This window comes from Uranotaenia lowii, chromosome 3 (assembly GCF_029784155.1).
Source record: "Uranotaenia lowii strain MFRU-FL chromosome 3, ASM2978415v1, whole genome shotgun sequence".
Taxonomy (NCBI): domain Eukaryota; kingdom Metazoa; phylum Arthropoda; class Insecta; order Diptera; family Culicidae; genus Uranotaenia; species Uranotaenia lowii.
The window spans coordinates 29,797,777-29,819,901 of record NC_073693.1 but is presented as its reverse complement, the minus strand read 5'-3'; the positions used below and the strand labels follow the sequence as shown (position 1 = coordinate 29,819,901).

The 22,125-nt window shown below is 34.8% G+C and overlaps 1 protein-coding gene across 4 annotated transcripts in view; it reads left to right on the top strand.

The window, feature by feature from the left end:
- The window catches only part of LOC129758084 (flotillin-1), a 44,959-nt gene extending 29,457 nt beyond the window's left edge, over window positions 1-15,502 (top strand). Inside the window, exons 4-8 of one of the 4 annotated variants that reach the window (XM_055755526.1) lie at window positions 6,147-6,194; window positions 10,887-11,357; window positions 11,420-11,563; window positions 11,633-11,797; window positions 12,573-15,502. In XM_055755526.1, coding sequence (XP_055611501.1) covers window positions 6,147-6,194; window positions 10,887-11,357; window positions 11,420-11,563; window positions 11,633-11,797; window positions 12,573-12,590 — 846 coding nt within the window. In that variant the 3' untranslated portion in view covers window positions 12,591-15,502. The other 3 variants (XM_055755528.1, XM_055755525.1, XM_055755527.1) reach the window with 3 other exon arrangements.
- The last annotated feature ends 6,623 nt before the right edge of the window (window positions 15,503-22,125 follow it).

The following is a 22,125-nucleotide window of genomic DNA, read 5'->3' as shown; positions in this document are numbered from 1 at the left end:
CTAGTAGATTTGAAAAAGGTTTCAAATATGGTCGATTAATAGTCATGAATAAAAATGGTGCTTTCGACCTTACCAATAACCCAATTTCGAAAATTTCAGGTCTAACGATTTATTATGACAATCTAGAAACGATTTTCGTTTATGCTGAAAGTGGTGGTCACAATTTAAAAATACCAAAACAGAAAAAGCTGATTGTCTCGCTTGCTTGTTTTTGTATATGGGACTGTTATGAAAGTAGGGGCAGTAGATTGTTGCAGCTTAACTGACTTCATGTTATATCCAAAAATCTAATAATGTTTTCGTTTATACCCAGTTTTGCACCTGGTCACAACAAGCTATGCACATTTTACTGTCATATTTAGAAGTTTATGCGCTAAGTTTTGCATCCGTAATTCCCCAGATTTGATTTAAAATGGACGGTGGAACACTGAAGATTCGTGTGGGAGCGATCGAGGTAGCAAAACACTGACGACGAATTATGTTCGTTCTAGTATGGTAAACCTCAAAACTGGGCGAATGTAGAAAACGAATACCGTAAAAGTATCATATTTTCATCATTTTACAGCCTGGGCTGGCCATACTGAGCTATTCGATTATTTCTACAACATTTGTGCCACTTTCTCATACTTTTTTGATCAATGGGAAAGGATTTTGGTGTCCAGTGCTTAGCTCCCGATATAAAAACTATGTTAAGCACGTCTATATTTCATTTTTTAATCACATTTTTGTGATCCCAAACACAGGGACTGAACCTTCTACTATTAGCATTGATTATGCTTTACAATGATATTTGATCGAAAAGTTAATAAGTTATATAGTATATGTCCAGGTTGTAAAAGCAACATTCCCATTATTAGTTATATCACATTAACAATACGATACTTAGAATTTTTGTTAAAATTTAAAGTCAGTTGTGCTGCAAACACTCTACAAAGCACGAAAAAGTAGTGTTTTTTACCTGCTTTGGTAAGTTCTTTTGTTTCCATGTTGTTAGAAGTGCTTGCTATCTCCATATGTGAGTGCAGTTGTTCGACCACTATTTGTTTTCGATGCAAAAAAAGAGATTTATTGTCATTATTTCTTTCATAACTCTTCAAGGTGTTAATGGCCCACTTTGGTGTCTTCAGATGAAAGTTGCATCATGAATCGAGCTATACAATGGTATTTTTTGCAAAATATTCGGTGGTGCAGACGGTACTTTTAGACGCCATTTAAAGTTTATTTACAACTTTTCATGTTGAAGGTCATTATTTAATTTTTTCCAACTATTTTATTTGGAAAGCTGATAAAATTTCAATGCATTTTGATGTACTATTTAATAATTTCCGTTCAGAAATAACAGAGTTATGTAGCTTTGAAAAATGGTTATTTTTTATTTACGAAAAAATCTAACCGAAGCTAACTCAAAAAATATAAATGTTAGAAATCTAAAAAAATACATGTGTTTTTAAGTTGCAAAAATGACCCAAATTTTCAATTTTGGGGAAAATCTGAAGACCCCCGGCGCAAATTGTCAGATAATAAAAAAAAATCCCCTCTTGTCACGTAAAAGTTACTCAGGAACTTCCATCGCCTTTTGAAAGGTTAAATCGATAACGGAACTTCTAAGCGCTTTTACAGGCTGACAAAAAAGTCCGGTCACACAGAAAAATCTCAATATTTCAAAGAATAAGAAGAAAATTAGAATCTGACTTTCATAGCTTTATTCAGTAACTCATCAAGATACTTCACAAACGATATCTCGGAATTACACCACCTTTCTCTGATCGAACAAGCGGCGCGCACGTCCGGTTTCGTATAATATTATTCAACCTTGGAGTTCTCACAGACTTTGGTCGTCCAGATCGTGTCTTGTCCCGGTGCCTCTGGTCTCTAGGATCGATTTCTGGTCTGGTACACGAATTTCCGGTTGATTACTAGCGGTTTAAGGTGTTTGAATATGTTGAATATGTGTCCGGGTTTGTACCCTCTCACATATTCAGCGATAACAGCTGCTCTCAACTCTGCCACTCACAACTTAATGTACACAAACTGCACAGAAACGAAACTCTACCACTGTGGGCAGCAAAGTTAGCCCTTCCATTTGACATATAGATGGCACCAACGAGATACAATGTATAGGCTACAGGTGTCCCCAAAAAAAAAGTGTGACAGGACTTTTTTGTCACCCTGTAATTATTGCAGTGGCAGTGCACTATTGCACTAGGCGTTAGCAGCTTTTGTAATCAAAGCAATATAATTAAAATCAATGAGATAGACCATGGTAGACCGACAATCTATCAATCTGTCATCTAGTTGTCAGAGCAATTCTCTTAGAAGCTGAATAGCATTCTTTTCAGCCACCTAAACGAACTTCAAAGTCGCGTTAAGAACTTAAATTTTGGGCTGATTAGCATTCTCTTAAGACAGAAACGATTGCTGATTAAGCTTCTATGAAACCTTTTTAAGGGAATTCTGGTCGCTTGCGAAGTCCATCAAGGAGAGAACGTTTGACGTGGTAAACAGTCGATAGATGGCATTCTATAGCTTCAATTTGCTTGGGAGATTTTTGGGCGATCAACCCAAAGCAGATTCCTAAAGAATTTCGCATTTTTTTATGGGGTATCATACTGTATTTCACATGGTCGTTTTATGTCACATTAGACTGAGTCGATTCGGGGTCATTTTTGAATTTCTCAAACCCTGGGGTCTTAAAAGCTTCGTCGTGGTCCAAAACTCATCCATGATTTTTTGTAGAATTTTTAAATAACGTTTACATGAGTAAATTTGAACTTTTAGGTTTGTATGGGAAAATTGAATATTTTGTACTGAAAAATCAACTTAATTTTGGTTTCTTCTGTGGAACCGAGCCAGCTAATGGTTTTTGTGCCAATTTATAAAATTCCTTGAGGAAATTTTCCGTTGAACAACTTTGCCCAAGACCGTAACTTCATATCTAATTAGACGAAAAAGTTATTAGCTGTTTAATAGGGGTATGTCTTTTCGCATTGATAAACAATAAATTCAATTGACATCACTGCTTGAGCCTCGCGAAGTATTGCATGAAAAGGAGTCATACAATACCTCGCTAGGCACCCTACAGTGATGTCAATTGAATTTATCATTCATCAATGCGAAAAGACATACCCCTGTTAAACAGCTTATAACTTTTTCGCTTAATAAGATACGAAGTTACGGTCTTCAACAAAGTTGTTCAGCGGAAAATTTCCTCAAAGAATTTTATAAATTGACACAAAAACCATCAGCTGGCTCGGTTTCACAGAAGAAACCAAAATGATGTTGATTTTTCAGTACAAAATATTCAATTTTTCCATACAAACCTAAATGTTCAAATTTACTCATGTAAACGTTATTTAAAAATTCTACAAAAAATCATGGATGAGTTTTGGACCACAACAAAACTTTTAAGACCCCAGGGTTTAAGAAATTCAAAAATGACCCCAAATCGACTCAGTCTTATGTCACATTGTCATATTATCAGTATTACGTGGTCGGTTTATGTCAGATGGACACTGAATTACACCTGGATACTTTATTTTGCGTAGTCATATGTCCTAACCAGACATGGCAAAAGTCATCGTCATGAGGCGTGAAGCTGTGACTGTGAAGCCTCTTGGTCCGTCAAATTCAATTGACTGTTCCTTAACGACCAGTCACTTCGTTTGCCAGTCATTCATTCCCCATTCATTTGAAGCTAAAATAATAACCTAGTGAAGCAATCGCATTCAAACTACCGATGACGAAAAAGAAACGCACTTATTATTATTGTTGCTCCTGCCAGCAAGCCGAAAACGACCAAAGAGGAACAAGAAAAGCATTTATTATTATTGTTGCTCCTGCCAGCAAGCTCGTTTTCAGTTTTTTATTGCTATTGTTGCTATCTGCCAGCAAGTTGTTCAATTAGTTGTACCTGCCGTCAGCAGCCGATCGAAGTGTGAAGAGATTTGCCAGTCACTCTCAGGAGAAATTTGTAGGAGCTTCGCCAGTCGATGATGGAGAAATGTTGATTGTTAAGAGTCACTCTCAGGAGAAATTTGTAGGAGCTTCGCCAGTCGATGATGGAGAAATGTTGATTGTTGTCGTGCTTTATCCGTCATGCGAGTAGTGAGGCTCCGTCAATTGAGAACAGTGCCAGTCGTTTGATGAAACAAAACTAGTCGGGACAAGCGTGACGGGCGAAATTTACCATCACTGGTCCTAACACATCACGTCTCACATCTTGCTTTAACAACGGAAGCATGTGCTTCTGGAGGTACTCCTGGGATAGAGTCCCGGTACTCACTAATGAACACTTGTCAACCCATGTATTTCTTGACAAATTATGAATGTTTCTGTTTCATTTCTTTCTCCGGATCATCAAGCTGTAAAAGATACACTCTAAACTACTTTTATCCAAATATTCAAGAGAAAAAACCTTATAGATAATTTCTTAATGCGTTTTTTCGTGATGCATTTTCATATGGGACCCTTCAAGCTCAGGAGATTGAAATGCTAAATAGGAGACTGAAAAGCGAATTATCTTACTGTGAGAGTATTATTTCTAGGCAAACATGTTGAAATACTTTTATCTCTACTGAAAACATATTGCAAGAAAGCATCTGTTTGAACCATTGAAATACATCATTAGCAAACAATTATTGGAACGTGATCATCAGAAAAAAATATCTGTCCATCAAAGGCATAGTAAAATCACATAATTTACCATTTTGTATCAAAGGTATTAATAACTTGAACTTGATTTGTCGCAGACTCTATTTCCCGCTTATTTTTCTTCTTCTTAATTTTACATAAATCATTTTTCCCCTTCTATCGCCTCACAAAAAATTGCATGATAACTAAATTTCCCCCCTCTTGGCCGCTCTGCCTCGTTCCGATACCAACAACAGTATTGCGCTTATCAATAGCTCTCTTCAAAACCCCCTCCCCCCTAAGTATTGCCGGAAGTGTCTCCTGTCCCTCATTTCCCCTATCAACTAGGACCTGTCACCTCCAGTAACAAAAAATCAACACATCGTTTTTTCTCCAATGTGTATTTTTCTTTTCTTTTCTACGTACTTTTTATCTGCTACAATTACAATCACAATTAACAATGTAACAATGTAAAGGGTGCTAAGGTATGTTGATAACAACCCTTAGGGAAACAAAAAATCTTAAAAGATCAGCTCTCGTTATGCCCCTTCACCAACCAGAGTCGCAAGTACAGTCACATTTCTGACACAAAACATATAACTACATAACTGACACACACAAATACATACACAAAAGTACATCTCAACAATGAAACACTTTCACAAGTTGCCAAGAGTTGCTTTGAGTTTAGCAATACATAATAGAACAACACAATAGGGTTTGAATTTTCGCTTTCTCAATCGTTACGCTTTGTGTGTGCTGTGAAATGAATTAAAATATAAAGTAAAGAAGAGAGATACACCCACAAAAACACATTGACAACACTTTGAAGAACACTGTTTGGTTTTACTTTTTTTTTTTTCAAACAACACACTGGTTTGAAACAACATATCTGAGGAATCGGCGAGCAATGGTTTTTTGCCATTTCCTGTCGCTTGTAGACAGATCGGAATGGTAACTAAATAATTGCAGCTGGTATCCTCAACTTGCACCTGCACAACATTTCATACGTATACCTATTTAAGAGTATTTTTTTTTACAAAAGTGTCTACCAAACACTATCACTGATAAATTGGATTAGGTTTAGCACCTGTTTTTTCTTTAATTTTTGTTTAAATAAATGTGCTTACATTTGTTTAAGTTTAAATATCTACTGAAAGTTGTTTGAGAGACTATCTACTTTTTTCCGTATAGAAAAACCTTTCGAGCAACTTAAAAGATAGTTAAAAAATGTCTTTTTACAGCTGTTAAGGTGATAAATAAAAATAGCTTATTTTTTAGTTCACATAAAACCAAAGTTAAATTTCGCGCTGTGAAGAAAATAAACATAAGTTCTGATCCCCAAGACTGTTTGCCACTGGCCCACTTGAACTGCAAAAATTAACAAATAGTTGCAAATTTATTGTGCCTATTCAGTATTAAAGATCTCAACAACATTGGTGCTGGGGAGCTTCATCCTAATTATTCTCGCTGACTATTTTCTGTGAATGTTTGTTTTTTCGTTCAATCTTGTATAGAATATAGGTCGCCCCGGTACGTTCAACCGCGCCGAAAGGAAGTCCGTGGTATGTACCTCGATTGGATCCACTTTAACACTAAAACACACTAAAACAAAAAAAAAAATAGTTTGACTACTAACATAACAAAGAATTGGCCATCAAATCATAAATAGCATGGTTTCGAAGAGTTTAGTCGATGAATTCCTTTGAATTCAGCTACAGTATTCGAAAAACCCAAATACTAGTCACCAGTCACCTTGTATTCTTAAAGAAGGGTTCAAGAACTTGTTGGCTGAATGAAACTATAATTTAAAATATCGGTAAATTCCTTTGAATTCAGCCATTAAAATACTGTGGCTGAATTTAAAGGAATTCATCGACTATCTTTGAAATCATAGTTTCATTCAGGCAAGAGGTTTTTTAAACCTACTTTTGAATAGCATCAAAATTTAATTTTAAATTACGATTATGGATTTTGGTTGAACGGAAAGCAGAATCGTCGTAAATACGTTGAATCAAACGAAAGTCAAATGTAAACAGACAATCCAAACTAAATATTGAAACAATTTGCTTAAGAATGCTAATCATTTAATCGCTTACAAGCCTGATAATTTTTTAACGAATTGATTTTCGGCTGAATTTCTTGTGAGTTAACGGATAAAAGTTTCTCTAAACTCTGTTGATTATGCTCATTATAACTGCTATTTTACAGCATTTCAACCAGGTATTCAACTATGTTTTAAGGTTGATTCTACTAGAATATGATGAACCCAATACGTAGTTTTTTTTCGTATTGAACTTACCTCAGGAATCAGAATTTATTCAACCACCTTGATGGAAGCCTTTCTTCTACGTTGATGTAGGAAAAGATAAAAAAAAATGACATTATTTGAGTTAAATGGCCATGTTTTTTTTTTCAATTGATTATAAATGTTTTTCCTTTTACCTTTCGACCGAATACACAATCTTTAAAATATTTTGATTTCATAAATACAATTCAAAACCTCTGTGAAGAAAATGAATTAACACGGAGAAAAAAGTATAGTTTTTTTTCCAATCATATTCCGCCTATATTCAACTATTTTTTTGATTTATTCTCGACCAACTATGTATAAATCTGAAGATTTCAACTATGTTTATGAAAGATTATCTTCTTGATATTTTGCGTTCAACAATACATATAATAGATTCAACTATAGTGGTATGATTGATTTTATGCATTCAACTATAAATATAATAGATTCAACTATAATCGTATGATTGATGTTGTGCATTAAACAATAAATATTGTAAATTTAACTACACAGGTATAGTTGATTTAACTGTAAATATAATAGATTTAACTATATTTCTATTATTGATTTTGATCATTCAACTGCATATATATAGTAGTTTTAAATTACGTTTTTAGCTCATTGATAAACAAACACGGCTTCACACCGTACCAAGCTTGATCACTACACCCAAGAACGAGAATGTTAAAAAAACAGTCCCGATCGGAGCAAACTCAATGTCAAAGTTACGCAGGAACGTATATTGCGCCTATTGATGTCATGATTGCCTTTGGGACTACTAGTATAAAGATTCAACCTCTCGTGCAAAGTGCATTAGGCGAGATAAAGGCATAATGAGCACCCGGGGCATAGTAAGCACTCCACTTTTCTCCGAAAGTACGAATTTTCTCAAATAAATTTTCATAAGGGACAGTTTTGTAGTTGCTATAGTATTAATTTTTCAGCAAAACAGAAATCTCCTTATCATCGATACAGAAATATTTAAAAAAAAACCAACTAGGTTCTCAAGTGTAGAAAATATTGTAATTTTTGACTCGGGGTGTATAAAGCGCTATTGATCGGGGCACGATTAGCATTTTCTGCCGTAGAATCTAGCAGCGAATCCAACTCGATGAAGTAAACTGAATTATAGAGCTACAGCTTGACTAGTTTACATCTAACGACGATTTAACCAATTGGTTATGTGTCGGAGAGGTAATCAAAAGGCTTGAGTTCGATTCCTGGTCGAGGTGTTTTTTTCATTTACCATTTATGATCGATTATATTGATTGTTGCATCATACGGATAGTTGATAGTAGCATCATCCGCCAAACAATGTGTGAATTGTTTGTATTCTACAAACAAACATACATAATTTTGTTAGTACTTTGTTTGCTGGTTCTACGACTCACCGTTTAGTGCAAAATGCATCAATCATGAATGGTAAATGAAAAAAAAAATCACCTCGACCAGGAATCGAACTCAAGTCTTCTGATTACCTCTCCGACATTGGCCAAATCGTCAGATAAAACAAGCCAAGCTTTAGCTCTATTATTCAGTCGAATTTATCGAGTTGAATTCGCAGCTAGATTCTACGGCAGAAAACGATCATCGTGCCCCGATTACTGGTGCTTATACTGCCCCAGTGGGAGTTCTCATTATGCCCCTACAGTGACTGATTTCAGCTTTTGACAAAAAAATTCAAAATGCATTTTTAAACGTTTTTATCTACTTATGCTAGTTTTAGCCAGTTAGGGAATATACTTTTTTATGTGTCTGACCACAAAATAATGAAGAAACTAGCTAAATAGCTGTTTTCTATGCTTGAATTAGCGCCCTTCTTAAGGTGGCCATTAGACACTAAAAATTCTATTTCCTAACGGGCTGAAATTTCAAAAATTAATCAGTCACTGTAGGGGCATGATGAGAACCGCCACTGGGACAGTATAAGCAGTGGTGTCAACCTTCCAGATTTTGTGTGGATCTTCTAGAGTTTTTGGGCTTTCACCAGATATTTTTTCAGGTTTCTAGACTTCTAGTTTTTTTTATTTCTTCCAGACAATTCCAGATTTTTGGATTTGGTCATAAATTTTTCTACAAAACTATAAAAATGCAAATTGTTTACAGTGTAAAATGACAGGAAACGATAAGAATTAGAGAATAAGATATTCAAAAGTTTTAAAAGTGCGAAATGCTGTGATGATGTATGTATAATTGAGAATTAAGCAGAATGATTATACCATTAGAGGCTATCTGCTACATTGAGTTCTGGCGACAAAAAAAGGTGACAACCGTAAAAGTTTCGCAATCCAAACTTTTCAAGACATTTTTTAAAAATCTTCCAGACTTTTTTGAAAAACAGTTGACAACCCTGAGTATGAGTACCATTAATCGGGACACGATGAGCATTTTTTGCCGTAGAGTCTAGCAGCGAATTCAACTCGAAGAAGTCAACTGAATAATAGAGCTACAGCTTAACTAGTTACATCTGACGATTTGGCCTATTGGTAAGGTGTCGGAGAGATAACCAGAGGACTCGAGTTCGGTTCCTGGTTGAGATGATTTTTTTTTCATTTACCATTCTGTCTCAGCACAAGAAAAAGCAGGATTAACTAACTACTTGTCCAAACGCCAGAAAGACAGCGCTGTGCATTTTTGGAAAGACTATTGCAATTCATCTTCATTCTCTACCTGACTCGGCTAGTACACTGGTTAAGTGGGCGGACTAGCTAAACGAATTAGAAATGGTGGTTCGAGTTCGATGCTCGCTTTCTATAGGTTTTTTTTTTCTTATTCTGGCATAAATTATTGAATAAAATGCAAATGCCTTAAAAAAATTCTTGTTTCGTTTATGTGTATGTTACAAAGTCGGTAAAGCAATCATATCATCTTTGGCGCAGTATACTTTTCAGCACATTTTAGGCATAAAGCTAGCTCCGATCAGCGTTAAAATTTTGCAGCCTCTTCTTTGGGTGCAGCTTTTAACTAACTCAAACTATGATATATTGTTGATATTATCGAAATTCAGCAGTGATTTCATTATTTAACGGCATACCTTCTTGAAAGGTCTTAAATATGATTATTTAAAAATTTTACACTCGAAAAAGTGGGTTCTCAGATTTCAATAAGCTATAACTCGCACACCATTGAACCGAATTCCAAAAATATGATAATTTTAGCATTACCAGAGTGGGAAAAGATTTCGGAATAAAAGTTTTGATTCCGAAACTAAACGGGTTTTGTTCACTTTTCTTCACATACGCACATTATCTTTCATTGTTATTGATACTATGTTTAATGAAGTGGATCTATCTGACTTGTTTTCCTTCTGTATGTGCACTGGAACTATTCCTGAAGCATATCTTATAACACAGTGCATGATATCATCATAAAAAAGAAGGTTAAAATTACTGTTTTATCTTTCGTACTTTCTTCATATTAATGCTCATCGTGTTGCAAATAGTGCATATTGAAATCAGCATGAGCAAAAACCTTAACAAAAACTTGCATTTTAAAGTGATATTAAATGGCATTCATTTCCGAGAAAACTGTTTGTTATAAAATTCTAATATATTTTTAAACATTTCCATAAGCTAAGTGACAATAACAGTCTTGGGTACAGTTACGTAAATTCCTTATTAAAGAAATCTTTTTAAGATCGCTTATTTTCATTTCATCGTTCTTGAGTTTCTCCTTATTTGTTCCGATTTTTTTTTTGTATATGTTCAAAGGATACATTGTAAGTACTAATAAGCAGCTTATTCCGAAGTTGGATTTCCGTTATTCCATCAGCTGTGTGATATGTGTTAAACTCGTTTGTCCAAATATGAAAAACAGGAAATGGTTTCATACCCTTCTACCGTTTGATATCGTATATCATACATTTTTTTTGGATAATCATTGTGTTGTGACTGTTGCTTGTTTGCGCAATTAACTGGAGGCATGTTTCACTATTTGTATTCTCTTCCCACGTTCACCTGTGTAGGGATACTTGAAGAGCCTCGGTATGGCCCGAACGGCCGAGGTCAAACGTGACGCTCGCATCGGCGAGGCGGAGGCCCGTTGCGATGCCACGATCAAGGAGGCGATCGCCGAGGAGCAAAGGATGGCCGCCCGGTTCCTGAACGATACCGAAATCGCGAAGGCCCAGCGGGACTTCGAGCTGAAGAAGGCCGTCTACGATGTGGAGGTGCAGACGAAAAAGGCTGAAGCCGAGCTCGCGTACGAGCTGCAGGCGGCCAAGACCAAGCAACGCATCAAGGAGGAACAGATGCAGATCAAGGTGGTCGAGCGTACCCAGGAGATCGCCGTTCAGGAGCAGGAAATGGCTCGCCGTGAACGGGAACTGGAAGCCACCATTCGACGGCCCGCCGAGGCGGAAAAGTTCCGCTTGGAGAAGCTGGCCGAAGCCAACCGAAATCGGGTGATCCTGGAGGCGGAAGCCGAAGCAGAAGCGGTTGGATTTTTTGTTACAATTTTTGAAACTTGTTGAAACATGGAGGTTTTTGTTTTTTTCAGATTAAGGTTCGAGGTGAAGCCGAGGCGTTTGCCATCGCCGCTAAATCGAAGGCCGAAGCCGAACAAATGGCCAAAAAGGCGGAAGCATGGCGTGAGTATCGCGAAGCCGCAATGGTCGATATGCTGCTGGATACTTTGCCAAAGGTAAGCCCTGTTTTCAGGCTCACAAGAGGAGATTAAAATTTGTAATTGGATTTCAATGTTTTTTTACAGGTTGCAGCTGAAGTTGCTGCCCCATTGTCCCAGGCCAAGAAGATTACGATGGTATCGAGCGGAACAGGAGAAGTTGGTGCTGCAAAGCTTACCGGAGAAGTTCTGCAGATCGTCAACAAGATTCCCGATCTGGTCAAATCGATTACTGGCGTGGACATTTCGAGGGTAAATCAAAACCATAAGTACATCTAAGTAGTAAGAAGGCACTCTAGTACTTTGAGCTCGACTTGAGACAAAACAATCAATCAAATAGGTAAATCATTCCCACCACCCCCGATTCACGCGCATCTTGTTGCCATCAATTGGAACGCAATTTGACACTAGAAAAAAATGATTTCATCTAATAGTCTGCTCAGGCGCTAGAGCCTGAACCCAAAAAAAAAATCGTGTTGCTATTGCTTACACATTTAATCAATTTTGTTCACTGTCATCGTTCATATTTCTACAAGAATTTTCTTCGGATGAATTGATGAAACAAATATTTCATTTGATCATGTTTTTTTTCAGTAAGGCATTACTATCATTGTTTTCATTTTGATTATTTAAATGCTTATCATTGTTTTGTAACTTTCATATTAAGCTATTTTTTATTCCGTTTGCTGGGAGCAGAAATGAAGAAAACACGTGGAAAAAGGTCAGAAGAAAATGTGTGTAGCACAGAAGAAAAATGCATTTGCACCACATTTTGAAATACTTTCTAGTCAATATCAAAAGCATATGTTTGCTTTCGAAAAACTAATTCATTCATTGACAAACGTTCATCGGTCTCAAACTAGTTTGCTACTTTTAATTTGCATAATTATCATCCGTTAATGTAAGACCGATGCATTTCAAAATTTTTCACAATATAAAGTTCCTCTTCCTAACAGTTGATTTTCATCCTTTTCGTTCCATGTTCAATTTAAATTTTCCCCTATGCCCAATCGAAACCTTTCATCAGTCGGTTCACGCTGGTTAGAACCCAGCATCGGTTGGCGATCTGCTGTTGGTTTTGTGAGCAACAACCCGAACAACTTGGTCGATCCCAGTGACACCGGAAGTGGAAAAACGGTATGTGACGGTGATGGTAGAAGAAGACAAAAGTTGCACACAGCACGAACCAGATCCCGCGATGAAGGCCAGCGTGGGAGTGCCTCGCGTGGCGTGAATCTTTTCATGTTTTGAAAAATAGAACCGTATCTTCAGCGAAAAATGTATAATGGAACCGTTTGCCAAAGAGTTTGACTCCTCCCGGTGAATTTGATTCGTTTTGTTGGTGAGTTTCTTCTTTTTTGTTTTTTTTTTTTTATATTGTTATCTTTGTTTATTAATCTGTATATCTATGATTTAATGCAAACCTATTGAGTAAAAGAGTAGTTTGTGCCCTTCCACAATTATTTCATTTATAGAACACTTTAAAATAAGACAGCTAATGGTCTAATGATAAGGAAAAGTGTCAAACCACTATCTTCATTTACTTACATCTTGAACGAGATATTGAATTTTTAACGATTGTTATAGCGGACCAGTTTCATAGCATTTACCTACCATAAGAGAAATGCGCAGTACGAGTAAACCATAAAAATCACAAAATCGAATCACTGCCATATGTCGCTAACGAAAAGTTGAGCGCTTTGAAATTCAACCTTAACAATGAGAACGCCAAAAATGGGGACACAAAACACGGAGTGTGAAATTGCACAAGAAATGAAATGTTTTTTCAATGGTTCGATGTTCTCGTTTTCTACCAAAAACAATAATAAGTGATAGTAAATATTGCACTACTGTAGCATCCAAGAATGATTCTATTTGAAACAATCAATTTTTCTGATTTGGAAGAAATTCTTCCAAATGAAACTGTTCCGCAACAAATTGCCATGTTGTATATTTATGTTATCATTTCCGCCCTTCTATACGTTAAGGGTTCCAAATGCGGTGCGTGGATATTATTACCTTTCCTCCCATTAACGTGCACCACTAAAATATATATAAAATGATCCATCCACACAAAATTTTTGGCCTCTTAGACAATGGAAAAAGCATAGTAGGAAATATTTCTGTTTTATTGATCATCATAATTGCAACTCGAACGATTTCATCAGCAGCATACTTATTGAGCTACGAATTTATACAAACGATATTAAAAGAAAAGATAACAGATGAGAACCAAGATGCTCGAAAAATTTAAAACTTAAATATTTGTATAGAAATATGGTCTTGGTTGGTCACATAAAATGACGTGCTTATAATTGTTTGTCTTTTTTCGTCGCTATCTAACGATCACAAAATTTAATCATCTTTAAAATAACGCACTTTGAATATCTTCATTATTCTTTCGTAGTACAAGAACTACAGAAAGCATTTATTGTTATAGTGTTCTAGTTCAGTTCAATTGAGAACATCACAGAACAAAAGATGCCCTAAGATTTTCAGCAATTTTTGTTTCAAACGAAATAAAAAACAATATAAACTTATCTCATCCAATGAATGGAATTTTTAATTTTTTTTCTTCTGAAGATTGTGACAAATTTTTATCGCATTCTTGTCATCGTCCTTCAATGTGGCATAGAAATCCCGAAACGTTGGATGATAAAACTTACACGGTTTGATTTTTTTTGTAAACCGAAATTGCCGAAAATCTTTACATTATAATCGAACAAAACACCTAGTTAACCGATTTTTTTTTATAATAGTCAATCAAACAACTTTTTAAATTACAAATGTCTACTGTTTGATTTCTTTTTCTCCGAACATAAATTTATTCACCGTACAAAACTGTAACAGAACAAAAATGGTTTATTCGAAATTTGAATAGAACGATAAACAGTAGAATAAATATATAAAATAATTAAAAAGTGCAGAAATATAAAGGTTATTAGTTCTATTATTTGTGTTATCTTTGGTGGAAACATCTCATAAGCGCGAAATCAAACCGAAATTATAAAAAAAATCCTTGAAAACCATACAACAACAAAGCATAAACCTGAAAACTTTCGACAAAAAATATTTGAAAAGGCAAACAATTAACATTGGCGCTAAGCTGCGTGTTTAATCTAGTAAAATAACAAGAAACAGAAATAAATCAACTACATAATATTTAAACGAATCTTGAAGATAAAAGATAAGAATATATATATTTTGTAAGCAGAATTTCTCGATCGATGGATAAAAACCGTAAATCAGTGTAACGAACAGAATAACAAAACAAACAGAAAACTATAAATGATTAGAGCTGCAGTCAACATTTTTGTATGTTTCATTGTGAATACCTATTGTGCTGAACGATATTACATGCTATAGTTTAGAAAACAGAGCAATTCAATACGATTTTCTGTGAACTTATAAACAGATTTGTGTTCGTTTTGCCAGCTGTGCAAAAAAAAAAACTTTCAAGGGTTCAAATAAAATGTATATCTTTCGAAATTCAACTGTCTGATCGGAGCTGTTTTCCGTATTCTATTTTCTATCAACATTTTCCCTTGACATCACATTTTCAATCTCTTTTCACAAAAATACTAACAGTGCACCGGGCGAAAACAAAGGAACTCGCTTCATTCAAATACTCGAAAACGTAACTGTTACTCCTTTGAAGAATGAAGAAAAACCCAACCAGAAACAATTCGCAAACACTCGAATACTACCTACTAACATCTATAGCGAAACAAACACATAAACAGAGATAGGTTTATACATGTTGTAAACGATTTATTGATAGACCACACATAAAACAATCAGCAGAAATCTTTTTACAACGCGTGTTACACACAGACACACACACGAACAAAAGATGTATCGATTGTTTCGTGCTGGTTAACACTTAACACTTCCTATAAACATTCTAACACAAAATGGGAGACATTCTTTAACATAAAATGGGAAAAGAGATCCGAACCTGTTGACTGTTTGTTTTCCTGGTAGAACGCAAAAGAAACTGTCCCTTCAATTTCAGAAAATTTCAGAACATTTGTCACGAACCTTTTTTTCGCGAATTTGGTGGAAAATAATGATTTTTAAGTTTTTTTTTTGTGTTTAAAGCAAAATTGGACGGGGTGGAGTGGATTTTTCGATTTTTGACGAGTTTCGATTTTTATTAGTTTTTGCAATCACAAGGAAAATTATAAAATTTGACTTAAAAAATGTGATTTTCCCAATTTTTGAGTCTTGTTTTGTAATTTTTCTCCTTCGTTTTCCATTTTACCGCATTTTTCTTAAATTTGGTTTTATTATATTATATATTATTTCAATTTTTTTTTTATATACAGTACCGTTCATAATTGTATAGAAATTGAAAGCACGCGCACTTTGAACTTCCATAACTTTTTTCTCTAATAATATATAATGATCAAATTTTCTGCGTTAGATAGATCAACTATCACACTTTTATACCACAAAATTTGAGCTTTCTAGAGTTTGTGTGGTCTGAGATACAGCAATTCTACGAAAATCGGACTGTTTGGACTTTTATCATTCAAACTGCAATATCTCTGAAAATACGCTACATTTTTTATTGAAATTTTGCAGAGTGATTGATGGAATATAAAGCTAGCATGTATAAAGTTTTCGAAAAATTCTATCGATGGGATCAAAAGTTATGCGAGGTATTGTCAATTTCATGAATTTTTAGACTACTGAGAGAATCTGATTTGACAGATAACAATTCCGCACTCACTAACACCATCACATTATTTATATAATCTATCATGTGCTAAAAGTTGAAAAGGGACTATATGAAAAAAGGACCAACATCAGAGTTCAGTTACTTCAAATTATTTCTACCAAAAAATCAACTTTCATACGCACCGTCGCCGTCTTTAACAAACTGCGCAGATTGCACCTATTGCAGGCGCGGTCCTATGGGGGGGTGATCGGGGTGATCACCCCCCCCAAGCGGCAAAAAACCGTTATAAAATACCCGCAAAAGCTCGAATATCTATAAAAAGTTGGAACTTTTCTTAGTAGATGTGCTTTTAAATTTTCAAAATTTTCCTCTCCGTGGGGGTGTTTATTCAGCAAAACAGTTAATTTATCACTTAAAAGGTTTAATATTGAAAAAAGTCGGACCAAATAACTTTTGTTGATAAGTAACTCAACCAAAGTGTATTGTTGAGTTTTGATCTTAAATTTGCTATTAATGAAATGTACAGACAATTTTTTTTTAAATTGTCACAAATTTCCCTCATATGCCTAAATTAACACGAGCAAATCGTCATAAATTTTATATTTGGTTCAAATTCAGAGCTTTTGAATTCATGACTTTGTTTTGAATTTTAATGAAATGACAAATTTTAAAAAGTCATATAGGGGAGTGAATATGGTTATAACACTGAAATACTTGAAATATTTGTTCTGCTGTTATCATACATTTTTTGCCTTCAATATGCTTTTTTTTATTTGCTCAGATTTAGAAGGAAAAAATAAAAATAATCTTTAAACTATAAACGTACGAAATCATGTGATTTTCAATTTTCTTTATTTTTTGAAATTTCTACCATGTTTAATGGATTAAACGATCTTGGACGTTCTAAGAAGTTAAAAAACCTTTGACCTTGAAGTGTTAAATTGCCTTTATTATAAGAAATTTAAATTTTAGTCAAGTTATCCATCGGAGTGTTCAGTTTTCCAGTAGACGTTTAAGAAACGTATGACTTCAATTTTCTAGCTTTCTTATCTTTTTTGTTTGTCTTCTAGTCACCAATATTTCAATAAACAAATTCAATCGTATTAAACAACAAGTGATGATGCCGGATTAAATTCATCTTTGATGAAGTTTTGAGCAGCGAAAAGCTTCCCATTAGAATTTAAAATTCTATTTTTTTTCCTTTGTTTATAGCTGATTTATTGAGATTTTTTAAACTTTTCAAAGTCATATCAGATGTCTAACGCTAACCTCATTTAAAAATCTAAAGTAATACTATTTTTAATTTTCGTTTATAAGGAATTTATGACTTATTGCAAAATAAGAATTCAGGTTCTGAATCACAGTAAAGATTCTCTTTCGCGAGTTTTTATCACCCTCAATTTTTCACCATTCAAATATGAATAATATATTATGAAATTCAAAAACATAAATTTAAATTGAAAATCTGATTTTATTTAATTCTGTTTAAAATGTATCACATCAAACATTCATATTATGGATGGCCATGAAAAATCTACAAGTACTGCCAAACAGAAATCGAATATAAAATATTCATAGTAAGAGTTCAAATTTAAAAAAAACTTCTCTTGAGATTTCAGTAACAATAAATCGAAAAAAGAGATTATGATTGTGTTATGATTTTTGCGTTCCCTGTGAGTTTTTAGAGCCAAAAAGGAACAAAAAAGTATTTATAAAAGTTGTTTCAATATGAAGGAATTCATCTCCAGAGCCCACAATCTGCATTGAAAACTAAAACACAAGGAAATAAAATCCACATTTTCCGAGGTGCAAAGAATTTGAAAACTTATTTCGACTTATTTAGGAGCACTAAATGCAAATTGTATTTTTTTTATCAGCTCTTGTTTCCGGTATAAATTTGGAAAATACAAGGTTCATTGAAAAAATTTGTGCATTTTAGCAAAAGTGTAAAATATAACTAAGATTAAAAAAAGGTTTTAACTTAATGAGAAAAAATTATAGAATTAAGTATTTTTCCTCATTTTGTAAAATACCAAGATTATCTAGACGAAATCTGTATTGTTTTTTTCCGGAAATTTGTCAATTTTTGGCATTTTTCCCTCTAATCTGTATCGTTGAAGGAATAAAGGTTCTTGAAAAGATTTTAAATATTTTTTGTTGTTCATGTAGGTTTCTCATTGATCGATTTCACTCTAAACTGCTAAGTTTTAAAATTACTAAATGCCAGAAAAAAAGAAAGGAGAGAAAAAATCTGACAATAAAACGAGTTTGAGTAGCAAAAATCTTCCAAAATCAGTTTGCCTCGGTTTTAATTTTTCCCTTTTGAATCTATCATACAAAACAGTCAGAAGATCTTTTAGTGATTTTTAACCAACACTCCTGGATTTCAAGATCTACAGCAATTATGTCACCGATACTGCTTTCAGCTGATCTACACAATAATATTGAAGTTTTTAGGTAAAATTATGCTTAAGGTTTGATATTCTGAATCTAAAAACTTGGCTATTTCAACTGCAAATGATTAAGACTCTACACTAAAGAAAAGTACATATTAACATTCAGAATTAACCTTTTATTTTATAGTTCTTTTTTATAATTCAAAATTTACATTTTCATCTCTCAACAACGTATGTATTATTTTCATTGAAAAAATTACATTTATAACGAGAAATTTTTTAAAGGGCTTTTAAAGTGACAATTTTAAAATACCAGATATACCTACAAATTAAAAAAAATTATCAACATTTTTTCGCAGTGGATATTATAGATTCGCTGGTTAATTTATAATAGGATGTGTAAGCTGTGTAGAAGGATATTGAAATGAGTAGATATATAGAGAAATTTTGATAAATTTTTCATTATTCATCTTTTGTTTCATACTTTTTTTTAAATACCTGTTGTTCAGTGCAATTCATGGGGGAAGGAGGAGCAGTGTGCAGCTTATATTGTAGACTCATTTGCAACTGACCATCCCCCCCGCAACCCCTCCCCCCCCCCAAGAGCCAGCTCTAGGACCGCCCCTGACCTATTGAGACCCCCGTGCAAATAATTTGCGCGCAGTAAAATCTGCTCACAGACCTGTACATAGACAATGACACATATCGATATTCTTTACTTCTTTGGATAAATTGTATTAAAAACAATTGCGACTGGTGTGCCAGTAAAAATTGTCAGTGAATCCATCATTTTTTGGCTAATTTCAGTAATTCGAAAAACACCCGAAATGCATGATTTATTTGTTCCACTTACATTCTTGTACCCGAATGTACAGAATGCATTCTGTTTTCTGTTCGTTTCTTTTCATTTGTTGATCGGTCAATTTTCGTTATTAAACTCCTTGGTTCGCATTTCATAATAATTTTCGCCAAAACAATAACGATTGTGCCGTTTGGAAATGTGATTCGAAAAGCAGAAGCGAGCAACGGCTGATTTGAAAAACTGACACTGGTTGTCTATGTGTGAGTCAGTGCGAAAATATTTCTGCGTGGAAATTATTTGCACAGGAGTCTAAATAGGTGCAATTTCCGCAATACAATGGCCCTTATTCTGCGCCGCGCATGAGGTGACGATTGTCACCTCACCTCGAGTCACCGTGAGATTTGTCACCTCCCTGTCAGGAACGTTTGCTCAATCGGGCCGATTGCAAAACAGAGATGGCGGCACTCGAATTCTAGCGGTTAGAAATCGGTCCGTTTTCGGTTCGATTTCCATCCACCTGCTCGATTGCTCGAAATCTAAACGGTATTTTTTTTGCGAAGCATGAACGAAACGAAACAAAGTCGCGATTACTGCCATTTTAGTTTTTCCCGTCGTCGTGTGCGTTATTGTTTTAGTGAAAATATGTTGCAAATCAGTGTTTCCTCTTCAATTTTTGTTATCAAATTGTTCGCTTAGGGAGGACGGTTTATCAACTGGTGTTAAATCCACTCTTCACGGAATACAAAACCCGTAATCCATAGTAGGAATATCGATATGGGTAAGAAAAAGCCGCCATTGATGTGTTTTCATGATAACAGAATAAAAATCGCGAAAAAACGCTTATTTTTCATTGCTCTTTTTTTATTTCCCGTTTAGCTTGGATTAGCCATTTGGAGCGGTTGGACGGAGCGCAAAATACTGGTGATTTCATATCCAGCACCAAGTTGTTTCCAGTTCCAGAGACTGTAGCTTAAGCGGAAGTGATTCGGGAAGCTTCCGTCGCTAAAGTTTCTCCGCCTCCCAGTATGCTACCACAACGACGACTTCCTGCACCAACAAACATCATTTGATGGCCAATAGTCACATAGATAGCTATTCTGACCGATCCACCTGGTGAACAAAGATTTTTTCCGATCTGGGAAGCAATCGGGTCGGTGCACCGACCATGCAAAAAGTGTAAACAGTCATAAAATCGATACAGGTAAAATTTTTCGTTTTTTATGTCCATTGTGAACGAAGTCATTTTTTCAGTTTTCCTTCTCAATAATCAGTTGCTCCAACACTTACAAATTCCGGTGAGCTAAATTCAACGCCTTTTAGTTTCATTCCGGCCAGTTTCGATAGCTCCAGAGTTGGTCGTACCTTCGACATCGGATCGACCGGGGATTAAACTGGTGGAAATCAAATAGCGGAACTGGTTGATCAGCCCTTTGATCTGAAGCAGGAAGAAGTGCTAATGTGCATAGAGTTTGACGAATGTACGGTAAGTTTCCGTGGCGGCGCGGCACGAGAATTTAACTGTGATGTTCTCACATTCTGTGTTTTTTAAATGTTTGTTCCGTTTGTTCACTTCAGAAGGAAAAATATTTAGTATTTTCGATGGCATTTTTGGTATTTGCTTTGACCTCAGTACTTGCATTGAAATTGTATTTTTTTTCTCACCTCCTTAATTTAATCACTGAATACTAATCAAAATTCAGCTGATATGTTTTATTTTTTTTAGTTTCATTACTGCAACGCTCATTTGGTCGAAGCGAAAAGACCAAGAATTGTTTCTACAAGCTCTAAAGCAGTACTGGAACTAAATTTTAGAAAAATCATCTTGTTAAGATTATTTTACCAATCTAAGTCAATTTAAAAATTTTAGGAATCGTACCTAATTCTATTTTTTTTTTTTCATTTCTCTGATTTTGATTTCAAAATCGCAGGTTCTTAGCTGACACTGACGACTGGTTCGCTATACCATGGACTTCGAAACCAACCGTACTTTTTTTTTTTTTTTTCTCTTTTCTCTTTTGGCTCGGACCTATCGTTCCATATTGCCAAGTCTTGTGGTTTATTGGACTGTTATGTTTTGAACAGTTCGCGTGATATTTAAAACGACCGTTCGTTCTCATTTCGTGGGGTTAGAAATCAGTTATTAAAATCAAATGAGTTTGGTGTATAGATAGGATTGTTATTTGTTTATTGGAGTATTTTCATATATTCATTTTGGTGTTTCGCAAGAACTCAGATATTTGTTTTAGTTCAGTGACGTTTTTTTCTTTGAGGATATCGTTTAGATGTTTTTTGTTGGTAAGTATGTCATATTTAAATCTAAGTTGATTAAAATTGATGCATTCGTATAGTATGTGATCAACGTTTTCAATTGTTTTGCAGGTTTCACATAAATTAGATTCAACCAAATTCCATTTGGCGAGTCTTTCTTTAGTCGCTGTGTGTCCTGATTTAAGTCTGTTTAGGATGATAACATCTAATGTACTGAAATCTGTGTTCTTAAACCATGGGCTTAAGTTAACTGTAGGTGTGTGATTGAAATGAAATATTCCCTTTTCTTGTGAGATATTGTTGTACGTATTTTGCCATTCTTTGATTATATTTCTCTTAAATGTTATAAGTAAATCGTCCTTTGTTATGTGATGATGTTCTATTTGTGTACGTGTTGTTCCTAGCTTGGCTGCATAATCTGCTCGCTCGT